The sequence below is a fragment of the Ahaetulla prasina genome, chromosome 7, assembly GCF_028640845.1.
Source record: "Ahaetulla prasina isolate Xishuangbanna chromosome 7, ASM2864084v1, whole genome shotgun sequence".
NCBI lineage: Eukaryota > Metazoa > Chordata > Lepidosauria > Squamata > Colubridae > Ahaetulla > Ahaetulla prasina.
The window spans coordinates 64,839,717-64,858,862 of record NC_080545.1 but is presented as its reverse complement, the minus strand read 5'-3'; the positions used below and the strand labels follow the sequence as shown (position 1 = coordinate 64,858,862).

Genomic DNA, 19,146 nt, shown 5'->3' with positions numbered 1-19,146 from the left:
GGAGGATTAGTTTGGAGGGCCGCCTGCTCGCCCACCCGCCAGCCGGACTAGCTTGAAAGTGCTGCGTCCCCTGGCCAAGGGGTGGATGCAGGGGAGGACAAGTGGGCAGCCATCAGGGGAGAGTGCCACGCTGTTTAGTAGCTCCAGCGGCTATAACACAAACATTCATGCTGCCTTGAGTCTTCAAGTTTCAAGTGACAAGAGATATATTACTTTTGGGGAGACAGCAGGATTGCCCTGCCTCTCCACCGGCCAAGTGGTCTTCGGTGCATGACTCATCGGCCTCCAGACTTCAGATTCCCATCATCCAGCACCAGTTCAGGGGTTCCTTCCCACCCACCCCCACCCTGGGAACAGAGAGAGACAAGAGACACGCAGAGAAAAAAAGAGTAAGGAAGGAAGGGAAAAGAAGGAAGGAAGGAAGGAAGGAAGGAAGGAAGGAAGGAAGGAAGGAAGGAAGGAAGGAAGGAAGGAAGGAAGGAAGGAGAGAGATACAAAAGACATAGAGAGAGAAGCTTGTTGATTGTAAGCTCCTTGGGGCTGAGAAGAATTGTTGCAAAACTGAGTTTTCTGAAGTGGACCATTAGACTCCTAAACAACTTAAAAAACGATATAGTAAAAAGAAAGTCAACCAAAAGAGCAACATGTAAACAAAAGTAAATAAAACAGTCACATGACCACCTAGCCATGCCCACCCAGCTGGTCTGGCCCCCCAACAATCTGAGAGATCATGAATTGGCTATTTAAAAAGTTTGAGGACCCCTGTTCTACACTTTCTAAATGAAGGAAACGTTTGTAAAATTAATTGATGTTTCAAAACTAGGATCTTGAAACGTTACAAAAAGTAGCTTAAATTGGATGAAATTTCACAGACACAGTTTTTTTCACTCAAAAAGATCTTCAAAGAGTAATTGATTACAAACTGAAGTTAGTAATGTGATATGAATGCAAAAAGGAGAGGATAGTATCATTTTAAGTTGTGTCAAGAAAAGTTTAATTTACAAATTATAGCAAATAGTAATTTTATTTTACTTTGTATAAGGTGAAACCCAAGTATTGTTTTAGTTCTGAATGATATTCTTTGGGAAGAGTTCCAACAAACCAGAAGTAAATTGTATAAAGAAATACACCCACACCAATTTATGTTTTAAGAAGACTGAACAGAGATAATATCAAAAGGATACCAAGACTTAGTCTAAATATTCCAGAGTATTTAACAGATTTAAATTATAGAAAGATAAACTGTTACTAAATGTTTAAAAAAGTGATTGTGAGAGGACTTTAAGGTAGAAGTTGTAAAATGTCTATTAAGGATTAAGAAGAGATAGTAGCTCTAATCTGCTGGACATATTCAGATAGAAGTTATAAAATCATTTATCAGGAATACTTTATTTGGATCCCTGCTTTAAGCAGGATATGAGCATCTATTGGCAGAGGGGGGCTTGTATAGTGGAGCAATCACCCACTGATCCAAATGGCGATGTTCAACTATGTTTCTATTATCCCAATAATAGCTATTGTAAACTCACTATAAAGAAAAATCCCAAACCTTAGAACACTCTCGTATGTAAGCTGCTCATTCTTATCCACCCATCTCCAAGCTTTTTATATTTTCTTACCTTGACTAAAGTTTTGTGACTTGTATTTTACCTTTTCAGTCTAACCTCTTTCAGGCTGAAAACAAGTTTCACTCTTCATAAAGAGCCAAATATATAAGTCCACACTAAATATATATTAATAGTTGGTTAAAGATTGCGTTATTGTTACCTAGTCATTCTTGAATAAAACTTTTGGCCAATGATTATACAACTGATTAATCAACTTTTTAAATTCAGTATTTGTAATTTCTAATCCTCAAAAGGGTTGTTAAGATTACATGTGTATAGAGCCACATTTGTGCCAATCAAGCTACAAACAATTGAAACAAGGCAGTAAGGAAGATTAATAATTACTATACTGAAATGTATGTATTTGACTTTCCTGAAATAGCCAAGACAATGAAGCAAATAGAAGCTATGAAGTTTCATAAATTGATCATAATTTGTAATAATGTTACTTCAGTGACATTCTCAATTTAAGCCATTTTAAATGTGTTCACTCTGAACACATATTCACATTGCTAGTATGCTAGTATACTGTCTTCATTATAAATAAAAGAACTAATAAAACAATTATTTGGGGTACTTAATTCCTTGCACTTAATATTTTTTGTATCCTAACATGCCAGTCCTTATCATACACATTATGAACATGAATAATAGTAACCTGCTCTTCTTGCATAGTCTGACTCTTCTCATGCACTGAAGGGAAATAAAAGGGTAGTTAATAAATTATTCCTGCAATTCTTGTGATTCTAAATAATATTGCACATTAAAATAGTTAAGAAAAATTAAAGTTGCTTCAAGTTACATATATTTTTTAACAGATTCTGCAAGTTCCCAGTTGTTCCTGTATCAGTATTGCTCTCTACCCTTTCAACCATGTGCTATAATCTTTAGAATTCATTTTTTTAAAAAGCTGAAGTTCAGGCATTACTGAAATAAATGATTCTGCTCTAGTGACATTGGCTTTCTTGCAGACATTTAGGTTCAATACAAACGTTTGCAGAGGAGATATTATTTTAGCTCCCATGTAAGATTCTGGCTAACAAGGAAATCAACACTTAATACTGTTATGCACATGGGCTTCCTTCCTACAAAAACCCAATACAGTATAAGTGACATTAAAGACAGGGATTATCAAGCATGCTCACATGTAAAATTCTCCATTTCAGCAACATTTAAACAGAACTAATCAGTTTTTTTCTACCATTTCTAGAAGAGGAGGTGTAAAAGAACAGGTATTTCTTTGCCCATTTTCTTAAAAAAAAAAAAAAAAGCCTGTTCCTGTTCTTGGGCAATGAATGAACTATCCTAACCTTATCAGGCCACATGGTTTCTGGAGAATGAAGCTTTTTGGTTTTACTCTTCCAAATGAACAGCTCTGTAAGTCCATAAAAAGTCATTCAGACATAAATACCTTAGACCTTGCTACATTTGGGCAATAGTATATACTAAAAATAGAATAGTATGAACAGAAGTTTCTAACTTTGTTGTTATGTTAATAGCAGTTTTCCACTCAAAATTCTAAATTTAGTTCTTTTGGTCTATTTTTAATGCAACTTATTATGTTCCACACTGATATAATAGTTGTCCTTCCACTGATTACCACAATAAATAAAGATTTTTAAAATAAAAAATTATCCGATTTTGAAACTACCATAAATTCTCCATTACTCTGTCTGATTAGGAGTTAGGTAGAATGTCGTTTTGTGTTTCAAAGCAACCGTACATAGTTCACCATACAGCAGATCAGTTTAAAATTTTTTTTAAACTTATCAATACCAAAAACAAGCTGCTATGAATTAAACAATTAAATGGATAAATTTAAACTATTGTTAAAGTTTAAAAAGATAAACACCAATAATCTTAATTCTTAATTTCCAGCAATATAGTAGCTTCTATAAAGTTAATAATGAGACAGAGAACATAGCTATTTCTAAGGTAGAAAAAGAATGCACTCTACCAATCTGTCCCTGATCAGAGATCCTATGAAATGATAGAAAAGATATCTGGAATGCTTGTGGTGAAAAACAATGTCTCCAACTTCCCCTTATTAGATGGCTTCAGCCTAATCTCCAACCTCCCATTTTTATGGAACATCTGGAGAATATTATGGGAATCCAGGGCAAAGAATCATGGGTGAAATTAATTAGCTGGTCATTTTCAGATAGGACTTAAATCCAGGTATGGAACAGAAACAGCAATAGGTTACCCTTGTGTGTTGGACAGCGAGAGTGCAGCTGTCCTTATTCTCTTAGATCTTAGCTGGTTTTGACACTGATCATGCTAGCATCTCGGACCACTTATGGCTGTTTGGAGGCACTGTATTGCAGAGGTTCATCTCATTCCCGATGTTGATGTTGACAGCATTAGAGCAGAGTGACTGTCCAGCAGTCATAGTTGGAGAGGCCCAGGGCTACAACTATGAGGTTTCTCTTTAATTCATGATTATACTGGATCTATAGATGAAGACGTAACCCTGAATGCCTTTACCAAGACCAGCTGTGATACATTTTTGGAGTACGAAACTCTGACAACAGTCATCTTTGTCTTCATTATCCCCAGACAGAATTAATGCAATGAGCTTTACAAGGGTTGCCCTTGAAGACTAATTGGAGTCCCACCACATTCACTGGGACATTTGATCCAAATTTTGTGTAGCTTTCAGGCAACAAAAATTTTCTGCTCATGTTTTTAAAAGAATACAACTTTCCTACATATCCTACATTGTGAATAGCTGTATAAATATATATTTATTTGCATTTGATGGGTAAGTCAGATTGAACTCAGTGTCACATTTTGCTGCAATAGCAAGATTATTTGACTCAATATCTTAAAAAACATGTAGGACCACCACAAACCAGGATTATGTGTTACTACAACTAAATATCAAACTAATCAACAAGATATTCCCTGGACTTCTCCCCCCCCAAAACCCTCCCTTGCAATATAAAAAATGTTTATTTTGTATTTAGTGGCCATCTACACTGTTAGATTTTCCAGAAAACAATGCTTTATGTTTATTTTGTTGTTTTAAGCACCTTGGGATGCAATAGCAAGTTCCATTTGCTGATGGCTGGATCATCTTTGCACTTTCCCAGCAATGTATTACCAGATTAAAAAGAAAAGAGAATAAATAAGAGCATCACAGATATCAAGATATTACTCTAAGGCCTACAGATACTAATCTGGAAATTCTAGCACTAATTAATGATTTCATATACACTATTTCAGAAAATGTCTTATAACCAGGATCTGAAAAATAGCATATACTTGAATTTTGACAAAACTTAATTCATCATATATCATAAAATCTGAATAAGAATATTTGTCTTAAATAGGCATCATACCTAGCTTGCATCCAACCTTTTGGCCAAAGAGACTTCACCTCTGTCTCCATAAATGTCTTGAGGTAATCTTCTGCAGATTGACTTTTATTTGGCTCTAGCTCATAACAATCCAGCTTTATCTTGACAAGGTTACACAGCAAAGCCCTGTTGAAATAAAATTGGCTGTTTTCAATGCATCAAGCATCACTTGTCAAAGTTACTCATTTACCTTTCACATTTTCTCTAAAAATAGGATTATTCAACAATAACTTTTAGCTAAGCATAGTATTCTGTATGATATAATGCAACTGGCTTTTCAATTTCTTGTATTCTGGCTTATCTTTTCTATAATTTAAAACAGGCATTTCCATTTCTTGGACATTTCTTACCCAAAAACACTGCAATTACTTCCAGTAGATACTAATTTTCCACAATTGAGAATTTGTTAAGTGAAACAAATCTAAATACAGAATTGGATTTAAGAAATGAAGATCTGCACTGGAGAAAAAATCCTTGTGTATTTAATCATACTTGGCATTCCATTCCATTCCCATTCCCATTCCATTGTTGAAGACGGAAGATGAAAATGAGTTTCTTCCTTCTCCATATCCATAAAGTTGGTGGAAAATGTAAAGCAAATACCACTGCACATTTCAGATTTCTCACCTATAAAGCAAAATTATTTCAATTTCTTTGGCATTCCTTTTAACTTCTCTTCTGATAATCCCTCACATAGCAGCTAATACAAATCAAATATTGAGGACAGAACCTTACATAATCCAAATAAAAGCAAAGATTCTCGGACAAGAACGCCAATATAGACAAGTGTGCAAAGCCTTATGCAGTGAAAGGTATGGGAAACTACAGTGAATATTAGATAGCACTTAGGAACAAGTAAATTAGCAAGAAAGATGAGCTTCACATTAACCAAGATTATTTATTTCTGTTATACTTCCATGCAGTTCATTTCCACTCCAGAACTGCATGCATTAGTTATTATAGATTTACATTTGTGACTGTGCTACATCTCAGGAAAAAGGTCCAAGAAATATTTTTTTCCTGATAGATCTGAAATAAATTTTATTAGTCTGTGCTATGGTAACTTAGAATACCTCTAGTGGAGTATCAAACAATATAGTATCACACCTCACTGTCTCATCCCAGTGGAATTTTTTTCTTGGACCTGCAATCCTCTTCCCTGGTTTCTCGTCGTCATCCTCTTCTGAACCATTCTTGTCTCGCTCATCTTCTGCTTGCATTCTGGAGCAAAAAAGTAAGCACAGTATTGTAAAGAGTAGAAACAGAAGTAAGCTTGTTTCATCATTACACTGCCAGAGAGACTCAGATACCTGCTGGTGGCTTATTTGAAATTGTCTGGTAGGAAAGATCAGGACTCTATGTGAAGGTCTAATTAAACTGATGTATTGCTAATCATGGCTATGAATAGAATCTATTCAACGAAGGGTTAACACCTGTTTAGTGTTAGATAAGGGCCAATTTAAGGATAGTTGGATTTAGTTCACTTGTAGGGAGTATAGACTGATCCCTTTTTTATTCCATCCTCAGGTTCTGCCAATCCTTTTCCTATAGCAGTTGATGTTTTGCTATTCCAGATAGAAGCTGGTATTTGCAGTCCATCACCTTAAAAGTCACTGAATATCTACACATATCTTGGACACTGAAATGAGGCAATTTCCATTTAGTTCATTGCAATAATTGTAAAAAAATATGAAAGACCTTCATGAGACAAGAAGAGTCAGTTGTATGACTGCATATAAAATAATTTAAGAATTCAGCTGTGGGAAAGCAATTTGGTCCTGTCCCAAATTTATAAAACTAATAAGTGGTGCAAGATTTGTCAGATGTTAACCTGTTTTGTGGACGCAGTGGCTCAGGGGCTAGGACAGCTGAGCCTGTTGATCGAAAGGTTGGCAGTTTGGCGGTTCAAATCCCTAGTGCTGCCATGTAATGGGGTAAGTTCCCGTTACTAGTCCCAGCTTCTGTCAACCTAACAGTTTCGAAAGCACGTAAAAATGCAAGTAGAAAAATAGGGACCACCTTTGGTGGGAAGATAACAGTGTTCCGTGCTCCTTTGGCATTGAGTCACACCAGCCACATGACCACGGAGATGTCTTCGGACAGCGCTGGCTCTTCGGCTTTGAAATGGAGATGAGCACCGCCCCCCTAGAGTTGGGAACGACTAGCACGTATGTGCGAGGGGAACCTTTACTTTTAATCTGTTTTAACTTAATTAAGTAATTAAGTTTCATACAATTACCACTTATCAGCTAGTATGTATGTCAATACAAGTCAGAAGGTACCACCTTTTCCAACTAACAAAATAGCTGTTAATTAAATTTCTTAAGTCTCTTAGTCAGAAAATACGTTATCAACTCCTTCTGATATGTTGCAACCACAGATTAATAAGCGTTTACTCCTACAATGACAAGAATATAAATGAAACTTGAAAATTTAAAAAGAAGGGCTATTTTAATGGAATGATCCTTGAAGAATTTCAGATGGATTGTTTGCTAGCACTAATGTATCCAGCAATTAGCTGTAGGACTAAATAAAACAGTGATCACTAATAATAGCTCTTTTCTTACATGCGAGACCCCACTTAAATTGCAACATCACTGTTTGCTAAACTTCAGGCTACAGCTTTTCTAACAGAAATTAACTGTCATCCCAACTTGTGCTAAAGATTTTCAATTACAACTCCAGTACTAGCTAGACATGCAGGACATGTTGGGGGGAAAAAACAAAATGAAACAGCTAAAATCTAGAAATAGATATCTAGATAAATATAACCTGTCACAAGCAATAGGAATAGCTTCTAGAGCTGCTTTTGCTAAGATAGCAGACAAAAAAGACCAAGTGAATACATGGACAGATATCAATATCTTTTTAGGGCAAGAGACATATCCATCATATCCATATATACATATCCATCCCATAAATGCTCCATTATATTCCCAGAATTACTGTAAAAAGGGAAATCTATATATAAGCAGAAAAGTAGCAATTACAAACATAATCTCCTTACATCTGGAACATCATATTTTCTAATAAAACAGGACAGTTGCCCTTTCATCTCCTTCCCCCCCCCCTTGGCCAAAGAGCTGTTTGGTTTGCCTACATACTTGGCATTCTTGGCTTGACTATGTGCCTGGCAATCTTCCTGGTATTTGAATAGTTGTTCAGGCATGACACAGCTGATAGCCAACTTCAATTTTTGCAATGGTTCCTTCAAGCGATCATCCTGAGAAGATACTACCATTAAAACAGTGATGCAAGCAATGTAATATATTCACACAATACATCTCTGAAGCTTTCTCCCTGAACAATGTTTTTCATTTTCTGAATTAACTTGGTTCTAAAACAATTGCTTTTTTTAAGTCTTGTATTATGAAATTTAATGTATATTTTTAACAATAAAAACATTATTACTTGTTAAGAAGAGAAAAGAAAAAAGTTTGCAGTAGAAAAACCTTCTTAGGAAAGGAGCAAAACAAATTAAATTAAACTTAGGTGATGTAAGGAGCTATACCTATATTACTGTTTTCAAAACGTGTTTATTAATTTATTTGAAATACGTATAGTTTAGTCACTTACAGAGGGTTACAATCTATAAAATAGAATAAAAAATAAAATAATTTAAAACACCATAGTAATGTAATTGTATGGCAGCAAGACAACTAAAAGACAAATAGACATGGTCAGGCTGCTAGGGCTAGAATTCAAGAACAAAGGTTCAGACCATGACAATGATACAAATAATGAGGAACTTAATATAGCCAGTATGGTCCTGTATTCAATATAAAAGAGGTTTTTTTTTCATTATTTATCTTCCATAGTCAAGATGGAATTAACTGTATTGCAAAAAAAATGTACACAGAAATCTGAAAATTTAAAAATGCAAGCGTCACCTAGAATTCATTTGCTATATTTTGCTTTCCAGACATTGTCTTGGTTTCCTCCAACCTTCTTAGGATTTGGAGTATGAAATGCAAAGACATTGCCTCCTGGTAAATATTTTATCCATTCATCAGATATCTGCTAATTAAGAAGTGGTGCCCCTCGACTCCCAATTTATTATAGTGAGGGAGAAAGGCTCTAGTAAGAAAAAAATGAAGTTTTTTTAGGCATGCAGGGAAGTGGGAAATAATCCAATGGCCAGACTCTTCTTGACTAATATAATGGAAGTGATCTTGGAGTGCTAAACAAAAATGGCATTATGTTTTTTTCCTTCCTTCCTTCCTGCCTGCCTGCCTGCCATTCAAATTCATCCTGCAATGTTCCTATCTTTTCTGATCTTTTTAAGGTTAAAAAAAAAGACAAAGTACTTTCCCCCATCACTTGAAATAGACAAATAAGGTAATTTTGAAATTTATGGACCAAATTTTCCAGACCATCAGGTAAGTTAAAAGAAATAAAAGACTTATTTTCTTGACAGCACTTAAAAAAAGTGTTTCTCAATTAAAACATACGTTCTTAGATCTAGCATAAAAACAAGTCAGCAAGTCCAAAAAGTACCATGGGCTTGTCTAATTATGATAGTATTGCATTATTATTGGATTTTAATTTATTCACAATTGAGTCATCTTTTTTAAAAGTCAACATTTTTAAAAGTACCACAACAGTTCTCAAATACTTTTTAGATTAATAGTTACAAATCAGCAACAGATGAAAAAAGTTAGCTACTTCTGGAAAGTCTATCCAAAGGATTGCAATTTCTAATCCCAAATTAATACAAAAATAAAAATAATTCAAAATAAAACAATCTTCATCAAAGAAATTATGTGATCTAGTTTACAGCACATTAAGAAGTTAGTCTATTTAAAAATCAGTGGGATATAAATCTTTTATAATCACACACACACAGATACAGACACAAACACCCTTGACATGCAGGTAATGCTTCATTCTACAGGGAACCAATTCTGACCCATCTATGATGTGTCTCGATTAAAATGTATCTTAATTAGGTAGTTTTACCTGGACATTGAGATGCAATTTCTTCAAACGTTTTATCAATGTGTCCCTATTGCATGGCACAAAAGCTTCAAGATGAGAATACACTCCACTGCGGAAAGTAGGATTCAATTCCTGTAGTTGCATCTCAATACTGTTGAACAGAAAACAAATTCACAACTAATAAGGAACACATGGACAAGACTCTTATCTTATTGCCTATTCTCAAATAAGTTTATATTTTCTCTATGGAAAAAAAAAATCTGAGAATTGGTTGTTTTAAGGGACACCACTTTCTTTATTTTTTGCTCTTTTTAAAGGGTTTTGTGATTAATGTCCATACCATAAACATGGCTAAACAAGTATAAGAATATTATATAATTATGAATAAAAAATACAAAACCTAAATACAAGAAGTACGTTGTTGTTAGTCACAAATTCGTGTCTGACCCATTGCAACCCTATGGACAACATTCCTCCAGGCCTTCCTGTCTTCTACCATCCTCTGGAGTCCATTTAAATTCATGCCTACTGCTTCAGTGACTCCATCCAGCCACCTCATTCTCTGTCATCCATTCTTCTTTTGCCCTCAATCATTCCCAGCATTAGGCTCTTCACCAGTGACTCCTTCCTTCTCATTAGGTTGCCAAAGTATTTCAGTTTCATCTTCAGGATCTTGCCTTCTAACGAGCAGTCAGGGTTGATCTCCTCTAGGACTGACCAGTTTGATTGCCTTGCAATCCAAGTGACTGTATATCCAAGGGACGACAAATATACTCTTCAACAAATAAACACTATTCTAGTGATTTTTATGAGCTACTTTAGAAATCAACTCATTGTGCTCAACACATTATTCTACTAAACTAAATATTTTTCTGAAAAACAAAATGAGCACTTACTCGAGCAAGATATTATTCATATCCTGGGTAAAGAATTTCTTTCTGCCTTCTTCGTCAAAAAGCTTGGCAGCCTAGAGAAAACAATAAAAATGCACTTCAGCCCAGCATTTTAATAATTTAGCAAGTTGCACTCTACTGTAATCATAGGATATTTTCACAATCTCAGGAAAGCTACTTCAGTTTTTACCAAGTATTTATTCTAGAATACCACAAGTACTTTGTCTTTCCTCACTATGTATAATATTGGGAGATAAATTTACTATATTTAAGCACTAATATTGCTAATAATATTAAATATTATTATTTAAGCAATAGTAACAATTGGCTTCATTTAAATATATTGGCATAGGATACAAAATATTTGATCTTTCTTGTTGTATTTTATTTTGAAAACTTCTTAAACTTTCCAATTGTATTTGAATATGCAATTAAAATTAGATTATCTAATACATTTTAAGTATTATGGGTTCTACAAAGAATAACTAGGAGACTAAATATAAAGAAGAACTTACTGCACATTCATATTCAACAAGATGTTTTCTAAAATCTAAATCTCATTTTATAGATAAAATATAAATACTATACAGCAGTGATGGTGAACCTTTTAGACACTGAGTGCCCAAACTGCACGTGTGCACATGCCCAAACTGAAAGGTGTGGACATGCGCAGACACGCATGCAAATGTATAGCAGAGACCCAAAGACCAACTGGCTGGCGGGAGGCGGGGCATCCCAACACCAGCCGCATGGCAAGAGGTAAGATTTTTTTCTTTTGTGAGCTTGTTTCTTTTGTAGGGAAACAGAAGCTCACGAAAGAAACGCCACGGAGATCTGACCTGGGGCGACGGCGCACGTGCCAGCAGAGGGCTTTGCGTGCCACCTCTGGCACACATGCCACAGGTTTGCCATCACGGCTATACAGTATATAGAATAGAATAAAAGAGTTGGAAGAGACCTTGAAGGTCTTCTACTCTAACCCCTTGCTTAGGCAGGAAACCCTACACCACTTCAGACAAATGGTTATCCAACATCTTAAAAACTTCCAGTGTTGGAGCATTCACAACTTCTGGAGGCAAGTTGTCCACCGATTAATTGTTCTGTCAGGAAATTTCTCCTTAGTTCTTCTCTTCTTGATTAGTTTCCACCCATTGCTTCTTATCCTACCCTCAGGTGCTTTGGAGAATAGCTTGACTCCCTCTTGTTTTGGCAACCCCTGAGATATTGGAACACTGGTATCATGTCACCCCAGTCCTTCTTTTCATCAGACTAGACATACCCAGTTCCAGCAATCATTCTTTAGCCTCCAGTCCCCTAATCATCTTTGTTTTTCTTTTCTGCACTCTTTCTAGAATCTCAACATCTTTTTTATGTCATGGCGACCAACACTGGATGCAGCATTCCAAGTGTGGCCTTACCAAGGTATTATAAAGTGGTATTAACACTTCATGTGATCTTGATTCTATCCCTCTGTTTATGCAGCCTAAAACTGTGTTGGCTTTTTTGGCAACTGCAACACTGCTGGCTCATATTTAAATGATTGTCCACTAGGACTCCAAGATCCCACTCATAGTTACTACTATTGAGCAAGGTACCACATATACTGTACCTGTGCATTTTGTTTTTCTTGCCTAAATGTAGAACCTTACTTTTTTCACCACTGAATTTCATTTTGTTAGTTACTGCCCAATGTTCAAGTCTGTCAAGATCCTTCTGTAACTTAAGCCTATCTTCTGGAGTGTTGGCTATTCCTGCTAACTTGGTGTTGTCTGCAAATTTGATGAGTTCCCCATCTATCCCCTCATCCAAATCATTGATGAAGATGTTGAAGAGTACTAGGCCTAAAACAGAGCCTTGGGGTACTCCACTGCATACTTCCCTCCATGTAGATACAGTTCCATTGAGGACTACACGTTGAGTGCGGTTGATCAGCCAGTTACAAATCCATCTGGTGGTGATAATGTCTAACTCACATATTTCTATTTTATCAAGTAGTAGGTTATGGTCTACTTTATCAAATGCTTTACTGATGTCCAAGTAAATTATATCAACAGTATTCCTCTGGTTCACTCATTCTGTCACTTTGTCAAAGAATGCAATAAGATTAGTCTGGCATGATCTGATTTTGATCATCATCAACAAAAACCATGTTAGCTTTTGGTTATTACTTTATTTGCTTCTAGGTGTTCACTGAATGGTTGCTTATCTTTTCTAGAATCTTCCCTGGTATTGAGGTCAGGCTGTTAGGTCTATAGTTTCCTGGATCTATTTTCTCCCCTTTTTTGAAGATGGGAACTACATCAGCTCTTTTTCAGTCCTCTGGCAGTTCTCCAGGATCTTTGAAAGATATAGTTCAGTGGTTCTGAGATCTTGTCTGTCAGTTCCTTCATAACTTTGGGTGTAATCCATCCGGTCCTGGTGATTTGAACTCGTCTAGGGTAGACAGGTGTTCACTTACCATTTTCTTCCCTATTTTAACTTGTGTTTCTAATCTGTTTTTGTAGTGCTGTTTTTGATAGGTTGGATTGTTTTTCCTTTTGTGTAAAGACAGATGCAAAAATGAGTTAAGTAGTTCTGCTTTCTCCTGTTGCTTGTCACTTTTTGTCACTTTGTCAAAGAATGCAATAAGATTAGTCTGGCATGATCTGATTTTGATCATCATCAACAAAAACCATGTTAGCTTTTGGTTATTACTTTATTTGCTTCTAGGTGTTCACTGAATGGTTGCTTATCTTTTCTAGAATCTTCCCTGGTATTGAGGTCAGGCTGTTAGGTCTATAGTTTCCTGGATCTATTTTCTCCCCTTTTTTGAAGATGGGAACTACATCAGTTCTTTTTCAGTCCTCTGGCAGTTCTCCAGGATCTTTGAAAGATATAGTTCAGTGGTTCTGAGATCTTGTCTGTCAGTTCCTTCATAACTTTGGGCTGTAATCCATCTGGTCCTGGTGATTTGAACTCATCTAGGGTAGACAGGTGTTCATTTACTATTTTCTTCCCTATTTTAACTTATGTTCCTAATCTGTTTTTTGTGGTGCTGTTTTTGATAGATTGGGTTGTTTTTTCCCTTTGTCTAAAGACAGATGCAAAAAACGAGTTAAGTAGTTCTGCTTTCTCCCTGTTGCTTGTCACTTTTTTGCCATTTTTTCCCAGCAATTGTTTCCTTGATTTTTTTCTTGTTTTTAACATGTTAGAAGAAGCGCTTTTTTGGTTATTTTTTACCTTTGTTCATTGTGAGTCGTAGCTTTCCTCACTTCATCTTTACAGGCTCAGGCTATTTGCTGATATTCTGCCTTACTTAGCTGCCCCTCGTTCCACTTTTTATACTTGTTTTTTAAAATCTCAGGCTATACTGACATGCATATTTATGGTTCAGGATAGGTTGTGTATTTGAAAATCAATCACAACAGAATGAGATTAACACCTAAGAAAATGGAATTTTCTTTTCTTCAAAGAAAGTTTTATTAAACAGGAAAATACGGATCACATAAATAGGTTCTATGAAATGAAAATATATGTTTATCGAAATTTTAGCCTTACAAAAACAGATGGATTAGGTTAACCTGTATCTTTGATAGCATACATACAGATTTCATACATATCAGCAATGTACGCTACTAGGGACTGTAATTTGCTGTCTGTCAAAGGAAATAAAAAGTATCAGAGCTCCAATATTCAAACAAATTCAAACCAAAGTCCAATATTCAAACATTCATTTCAGTTTGTATATATATATATATCTTGAAATTTGCAAAGTATTGTGATTGCAAAGATTGCCTTAAATAACATGAATTCTAATAGTTCTTTTAAAAAGTCCAGTAAAAAAGATATACTTACAGTCCTAAGGTCTTCAATACGCTTTTCTAGATTTCCCGGTAGACCTTCTGGGAGGGCAGGCACTTGTTTCAGTGTCAGGACCTCAGCAGTATGGGGGGGCTGAGTGACACTTCCATTTTCTCCTAAAGGCTCAGATACTGGGCTTCCATCAGAGGTACCATCAAGCAACCTATCAAAATCAATGTCTCCCAGCATCTCCAGGGCACTTTCAGCTTCCTGCAGGAGCTCACGTTCATTAGTGCTGCCAAAAATGGAAAGGACTGGATCTGTAATGCTGAGATTCAAGTCAGACATATCATTGCCACCAGTGGAATGAGCCAAAGGAAGTTTACTGGGTGTAGAACAGGTAGCTGCTACTGTGGGATTCAGGTTAACCTCCTTTTTTTTAAAAGCTTCTTTCTCTTTCTGAAATTTTCGGATCATAGCAGCCAATGAAAAAGAATCCTTGTATAATTTTTTCTTCTTCTTTTCAGATTTGTGTGAATTTAATGCTATTACCCTGCAAATAAAACAATATAAGTAACTGAATGGAATTAATGTCTAACTTGGATCTCAATTAAAAATGTGAAAACTTTGTATTAGTTAATATTAGAATATTGTAAATTACATAGATTAAACTACATCAATAAATAGTAAACAATATAAAGTAATGAAAGAAATACAATATAATCTAATTTTAAATTATTTCAGAACATTGGTTGTAACTAACTTTCTTAAATCCACAAACTCATGGGTTTGGAAAACTGCAAAATATTTTTTGAACATGTCTTTCTCACCTTTTAATAAACTAATTCAAATAGTAGTATTATGCTTTGGGACAGCAATCTAAGAAACTCTGATCATTTTACTGATAGTATTTTAAAAAATATGTCAAGAAAAATATACTGAACTTCACTTGATCTACATTTATTCTACCAAATTAAATAACTCACAATGGAAATACTACTGCAAATAATTCATCGTTTTTACCAGTTTCACAAAATGTATTATGTCAGAAGAAAGTATTAGCAAACTTACCCCAACTGCTTAGTAACTTTAATTTTCCGAGGCTTTTTCTCCTTCTCTGCCTCTTCTTCTTTTCGCTTTCGTTTCTTCATACTGCGGTCATCGCCATCTTTTATTTTGCTGAACTAAAAATTTAGGGAGCAAGGAGGAAAAGGGGACGAGGAAGCATACAACAACTTAAATATAGGTAGTCCTCAATTTATAGCAGTCTGTTTAGTGACCATTCAAAGTTACAGGCCACTGAAAAAAGTGACTTATGACCATTTTTCACAGTTAAGATCTTTGCAGTTTCCCCATGGTCATGTGGTCAAAATTCAGATGCTTGGCAACTGGTTCATATTTATGACTGTTGCTGTATCCTAAGATCATGTGATCACCCTTTGTGGCCTTCTGACAAGCAAAGTCAATGGGGAAACCAGATTCACTTAACAACTGGGTTATCAACTTATCAACTGCAGCAATTCACTTAACAACTGAGGCAAGAAAAGTCATCAAATGGAGTAAAATTCACTTAACAAATACTTAACAACATAAATTTTGGGTTCAATTGCCTGCCTGTAATTGAATCAGTATCTTAATTCTGGTTAATATATTATTTAATTTATAGATTGTAAGCAGCTAAAAGTTGCATTGAGAGTGAGATGTGTAGCAAATAAATGTATTGAATAAATTAAAGCAAAATCTTGATATTAAAAAAATTAATAGCATCTACAAGTGAAAAGCTATCATTTAGATACCTGCACTGAGCATAGGATTGAAGTATACCTCTCCTGAGTCTACTCACCTTTGATGGTTTATGCTTTCTGCTTCCTGTAAAATCCTCCTCTTCAGAATCAGATGCTTGGCGGAATTGCAGAATTCCAGTATTAATGTAGAAGCCTCCATATATAGTAGTCAAGGATGCAGGAACTAATTCATCATACTGCATAGAATATAGAAGATTAAAAGTTAGATAACTAATATGCATTAATATAAAACAATGTAGTAGTTTTATTGCAATGCAACAAAAGGCTAGTATGAATATGTCAGAACCCTGATCAGTATAAAGACACAAAGCATGTACATCTAGAATGATTTTCTAATTCAGTGTTGTATCAACCCTCAAAATACAATAGTATCAAAAAATTCTATGCTATAAAGATTTACAGCATAGAAAAATATATGGTATATCTTTTTCATTTTTTATATATTTTATAAATTAATCTAAACAGCATTTAGGAGGCTTTCAGTGATGACATTAACTAATGCTAAAATTGGTACCTGAAAATATTATTTCAAAAATGAAATTTCAAGAATAATTTTAAAATGATATTCAAATTAATTCCTAATGCCTGCCATTTACTGATTAATACTAGGGCTTGTGGGCAAATATAATCACAATTTTGTCCTTATTTTTGTCCTTTTTAGGTAAGTGTTGATATGTAGCAAAGGTGTGTTTATGTATGTGGGTATATCTTAAAAGATGAACATCTAGTATGAAGCGTACTATACTACAGAGAACATAATCTTGCCTAATTGTAGCATAAGACATCTGCCTTTGGCTAATCAGTTATTTTATATTTTAACATATTTTAATGCTGCTTCCCCAACAAATTTAAGAGTTATCTGAATTATAAATTATAAAATGTACTCCTTTTTTCATTGTTTAATACTAGATGAAATATAAAAATCACATCAATTAAAAAATTAAAACACAATTGTTGTTAGTCAATCAATCATGCACTGAAATTAAAAGCATTTACAAAACAAATGCAGCATTTCCTGATTCTTCTCTCAGACTATTCCATCATCCTATCCCTAATGCTGGGCCCAAATGTAAATATTGCAATGTCTTAAATTACCCAGCTTTAAATAATCATCCAAAAATACTTGATGTAGTCCTATCTCTAAACTGAAAAAAGACAGCCTAATGTCCGAATGAAATCACTCCAGAATATCAGGTACACAGTGGTAGCTTAGAACTCAATTGCTTTGAAAGTCATAGAATTTGTATTCAAACACCATTTGGACACTAACTTTTTGTCACAGTACTCATCGTTTGTTTGGTACTCAACGCACAAGCTAGATTGTATCAGTTGCCTGGTGACTCACTACCTTATTCCTTATGAAAAAGTGTGTTTGGTACCCATCATTTTTGGTACTCATTGCGCCTCCTGGAACCAGTTAATGATGACTATCGAGATACCACTGTACATTTTAGCTCTCAGAAGAAGATACAGTATGCATGTAAGTTTTACTTACAGCTTCTGAATTATCGATGAACGGATCATTTACATCATAACCAGAACCCATATCTATCAGATCTTGAGCTCGGTCCTTCCGATGTTTGTGGATCTTTCCACCCTATAAAAATAAGATTGATACCTTAGAAGAAATTTTATCTCACAATAAATAAACAAACAAACAAACAAACAAACAAACAAAGTGGATAAGCATTATAGGATAACCGGAAAAGAAAAAGTTCACCAATCTTTCCTGCTTGGTTTCTCTAGCAAATAAGGTAGCCAAGATACCAAGAGAAATAAATTAAGACCTACATCTAACTGGATGTTCTATATTCTTATAATGAATAAGACTGAATGCAGAAACTGAAATTAGTTTAGGCTATTTTAAGAAAAAGTCAGCAACTGTGTTTAGACGTAACAGAATTATTTTTCTTTCAGGAGAGTCCCGACCTTCTGGGGGAAATGAATAAAAGCAGAATGATTAGACAGCAAACACAGTGGATGTGTTATCATGACTAAAACAAAATTCTTTAAAACCTAAATTTGTCACTTAAAGCAATATTAGAAGCAACTAAAAATTATCAGGATTCATGCCTATAATAGCAACAATTTCTACAGATTTGCTCACATATTTTGTTTCAAATTTCTTAGCCAGCATTTCCACTTCATGCCTTTCATGCTCTTCATTATCAAATGGGTCTTCAATGAGTGACTTTTTCTGATGAGAGAAAACAAGAAACCAATCACTTTTAATACTTAAATATGCAGTACATGAGGGATTATCTATGACTATAACTTTAAATGGAAAAGCAAACAGAATCCTTAACATGTTTAGTTTAATATGTAATGCATCAGTATTAAACTAAACAGCTCAATTTAAATAAACCCTTTTGGAATCAGTAAGACATGTTAATCAGTGATATACAATCTGTGACCCTAATACTAGATATGGTACCCTAAACCCCAACTGTTAATGCTATACTGCAATTTTAATGCAAGAGACTGGATACATTATTCAACATATAGGGAATAATATTAACTGAATAAATGCATTTGTTTTTAATCATAGTCCCATTTCATGCCATTCAAAGCTTATGATTCAGTTAAAAAAGGTTCACCACTGTTTTAAACTATCTATTAAAGGACTTACCAAATGTAATGTTTCTACAGACTTAACACAGAATATTTTAAAACCCCATATATTAAATATGCTATTACTGAATAACCTAAGTGAAGACTAAACTACAACTTTACAAACTCCGAGAAGAAATTATCTGGCAGA

At 34.8% G+C, this 19,146-nt stretch overlaps 1 protein-coding gene across 3 annotated transcripts in view; it reads right to left on the bottom strand.

Annotated features, from left to right (window-relative positions):
- Nucleotides 1–19,146, bottom strand: part of UBN2 (ubinuclein 2) — a 72,165-nt gene that overhangs the window by 46,096 nt on the left and 6,923 nt on the right. For all 3 annotated transcript variants that reach the window (XM_058189715.1, XM_058189716.1, XM_058189717.1), the window contains exons 2-11: nt 18,493–18,582; nt 17,881–17,982; nt 16,424–16,561; nt 15,652–15,764; nt 14,635–15,133; nt 10,804–10,874; nt 9,929–10,058; nt 8,074–8,192; nt 6,077–6,190; nt 4,952–5,095 (exon numbers count right to left, since the gene is read on the bottom strand). In XM_058189715.1, the coding sequence (XP_058045698.1) occupies nt 4,952–5,095; nt 6,077–6,190; nt 8,074–8,192; nt 9,929–10,058; nt 10,804–10,874; nt 14,635–15,133; nt 15,652–15,764; nt 16,424–16,561; nt 17,881–17,982; nt 18,493–18,582 (1,520 nt within the window). The remainder of the gene's footprint in view (nt 1–4,951; nt 5,096–6,076; nt 6,191–8,073; nt 8,193–9,928; nt 10,059–10,803; nt 10,875–14,634; nt 15,134–15,651; nt 15,765–16,423; nt 16,562–17,880; nt 17,983–18,492; nt 18,583–19,146) is intronic.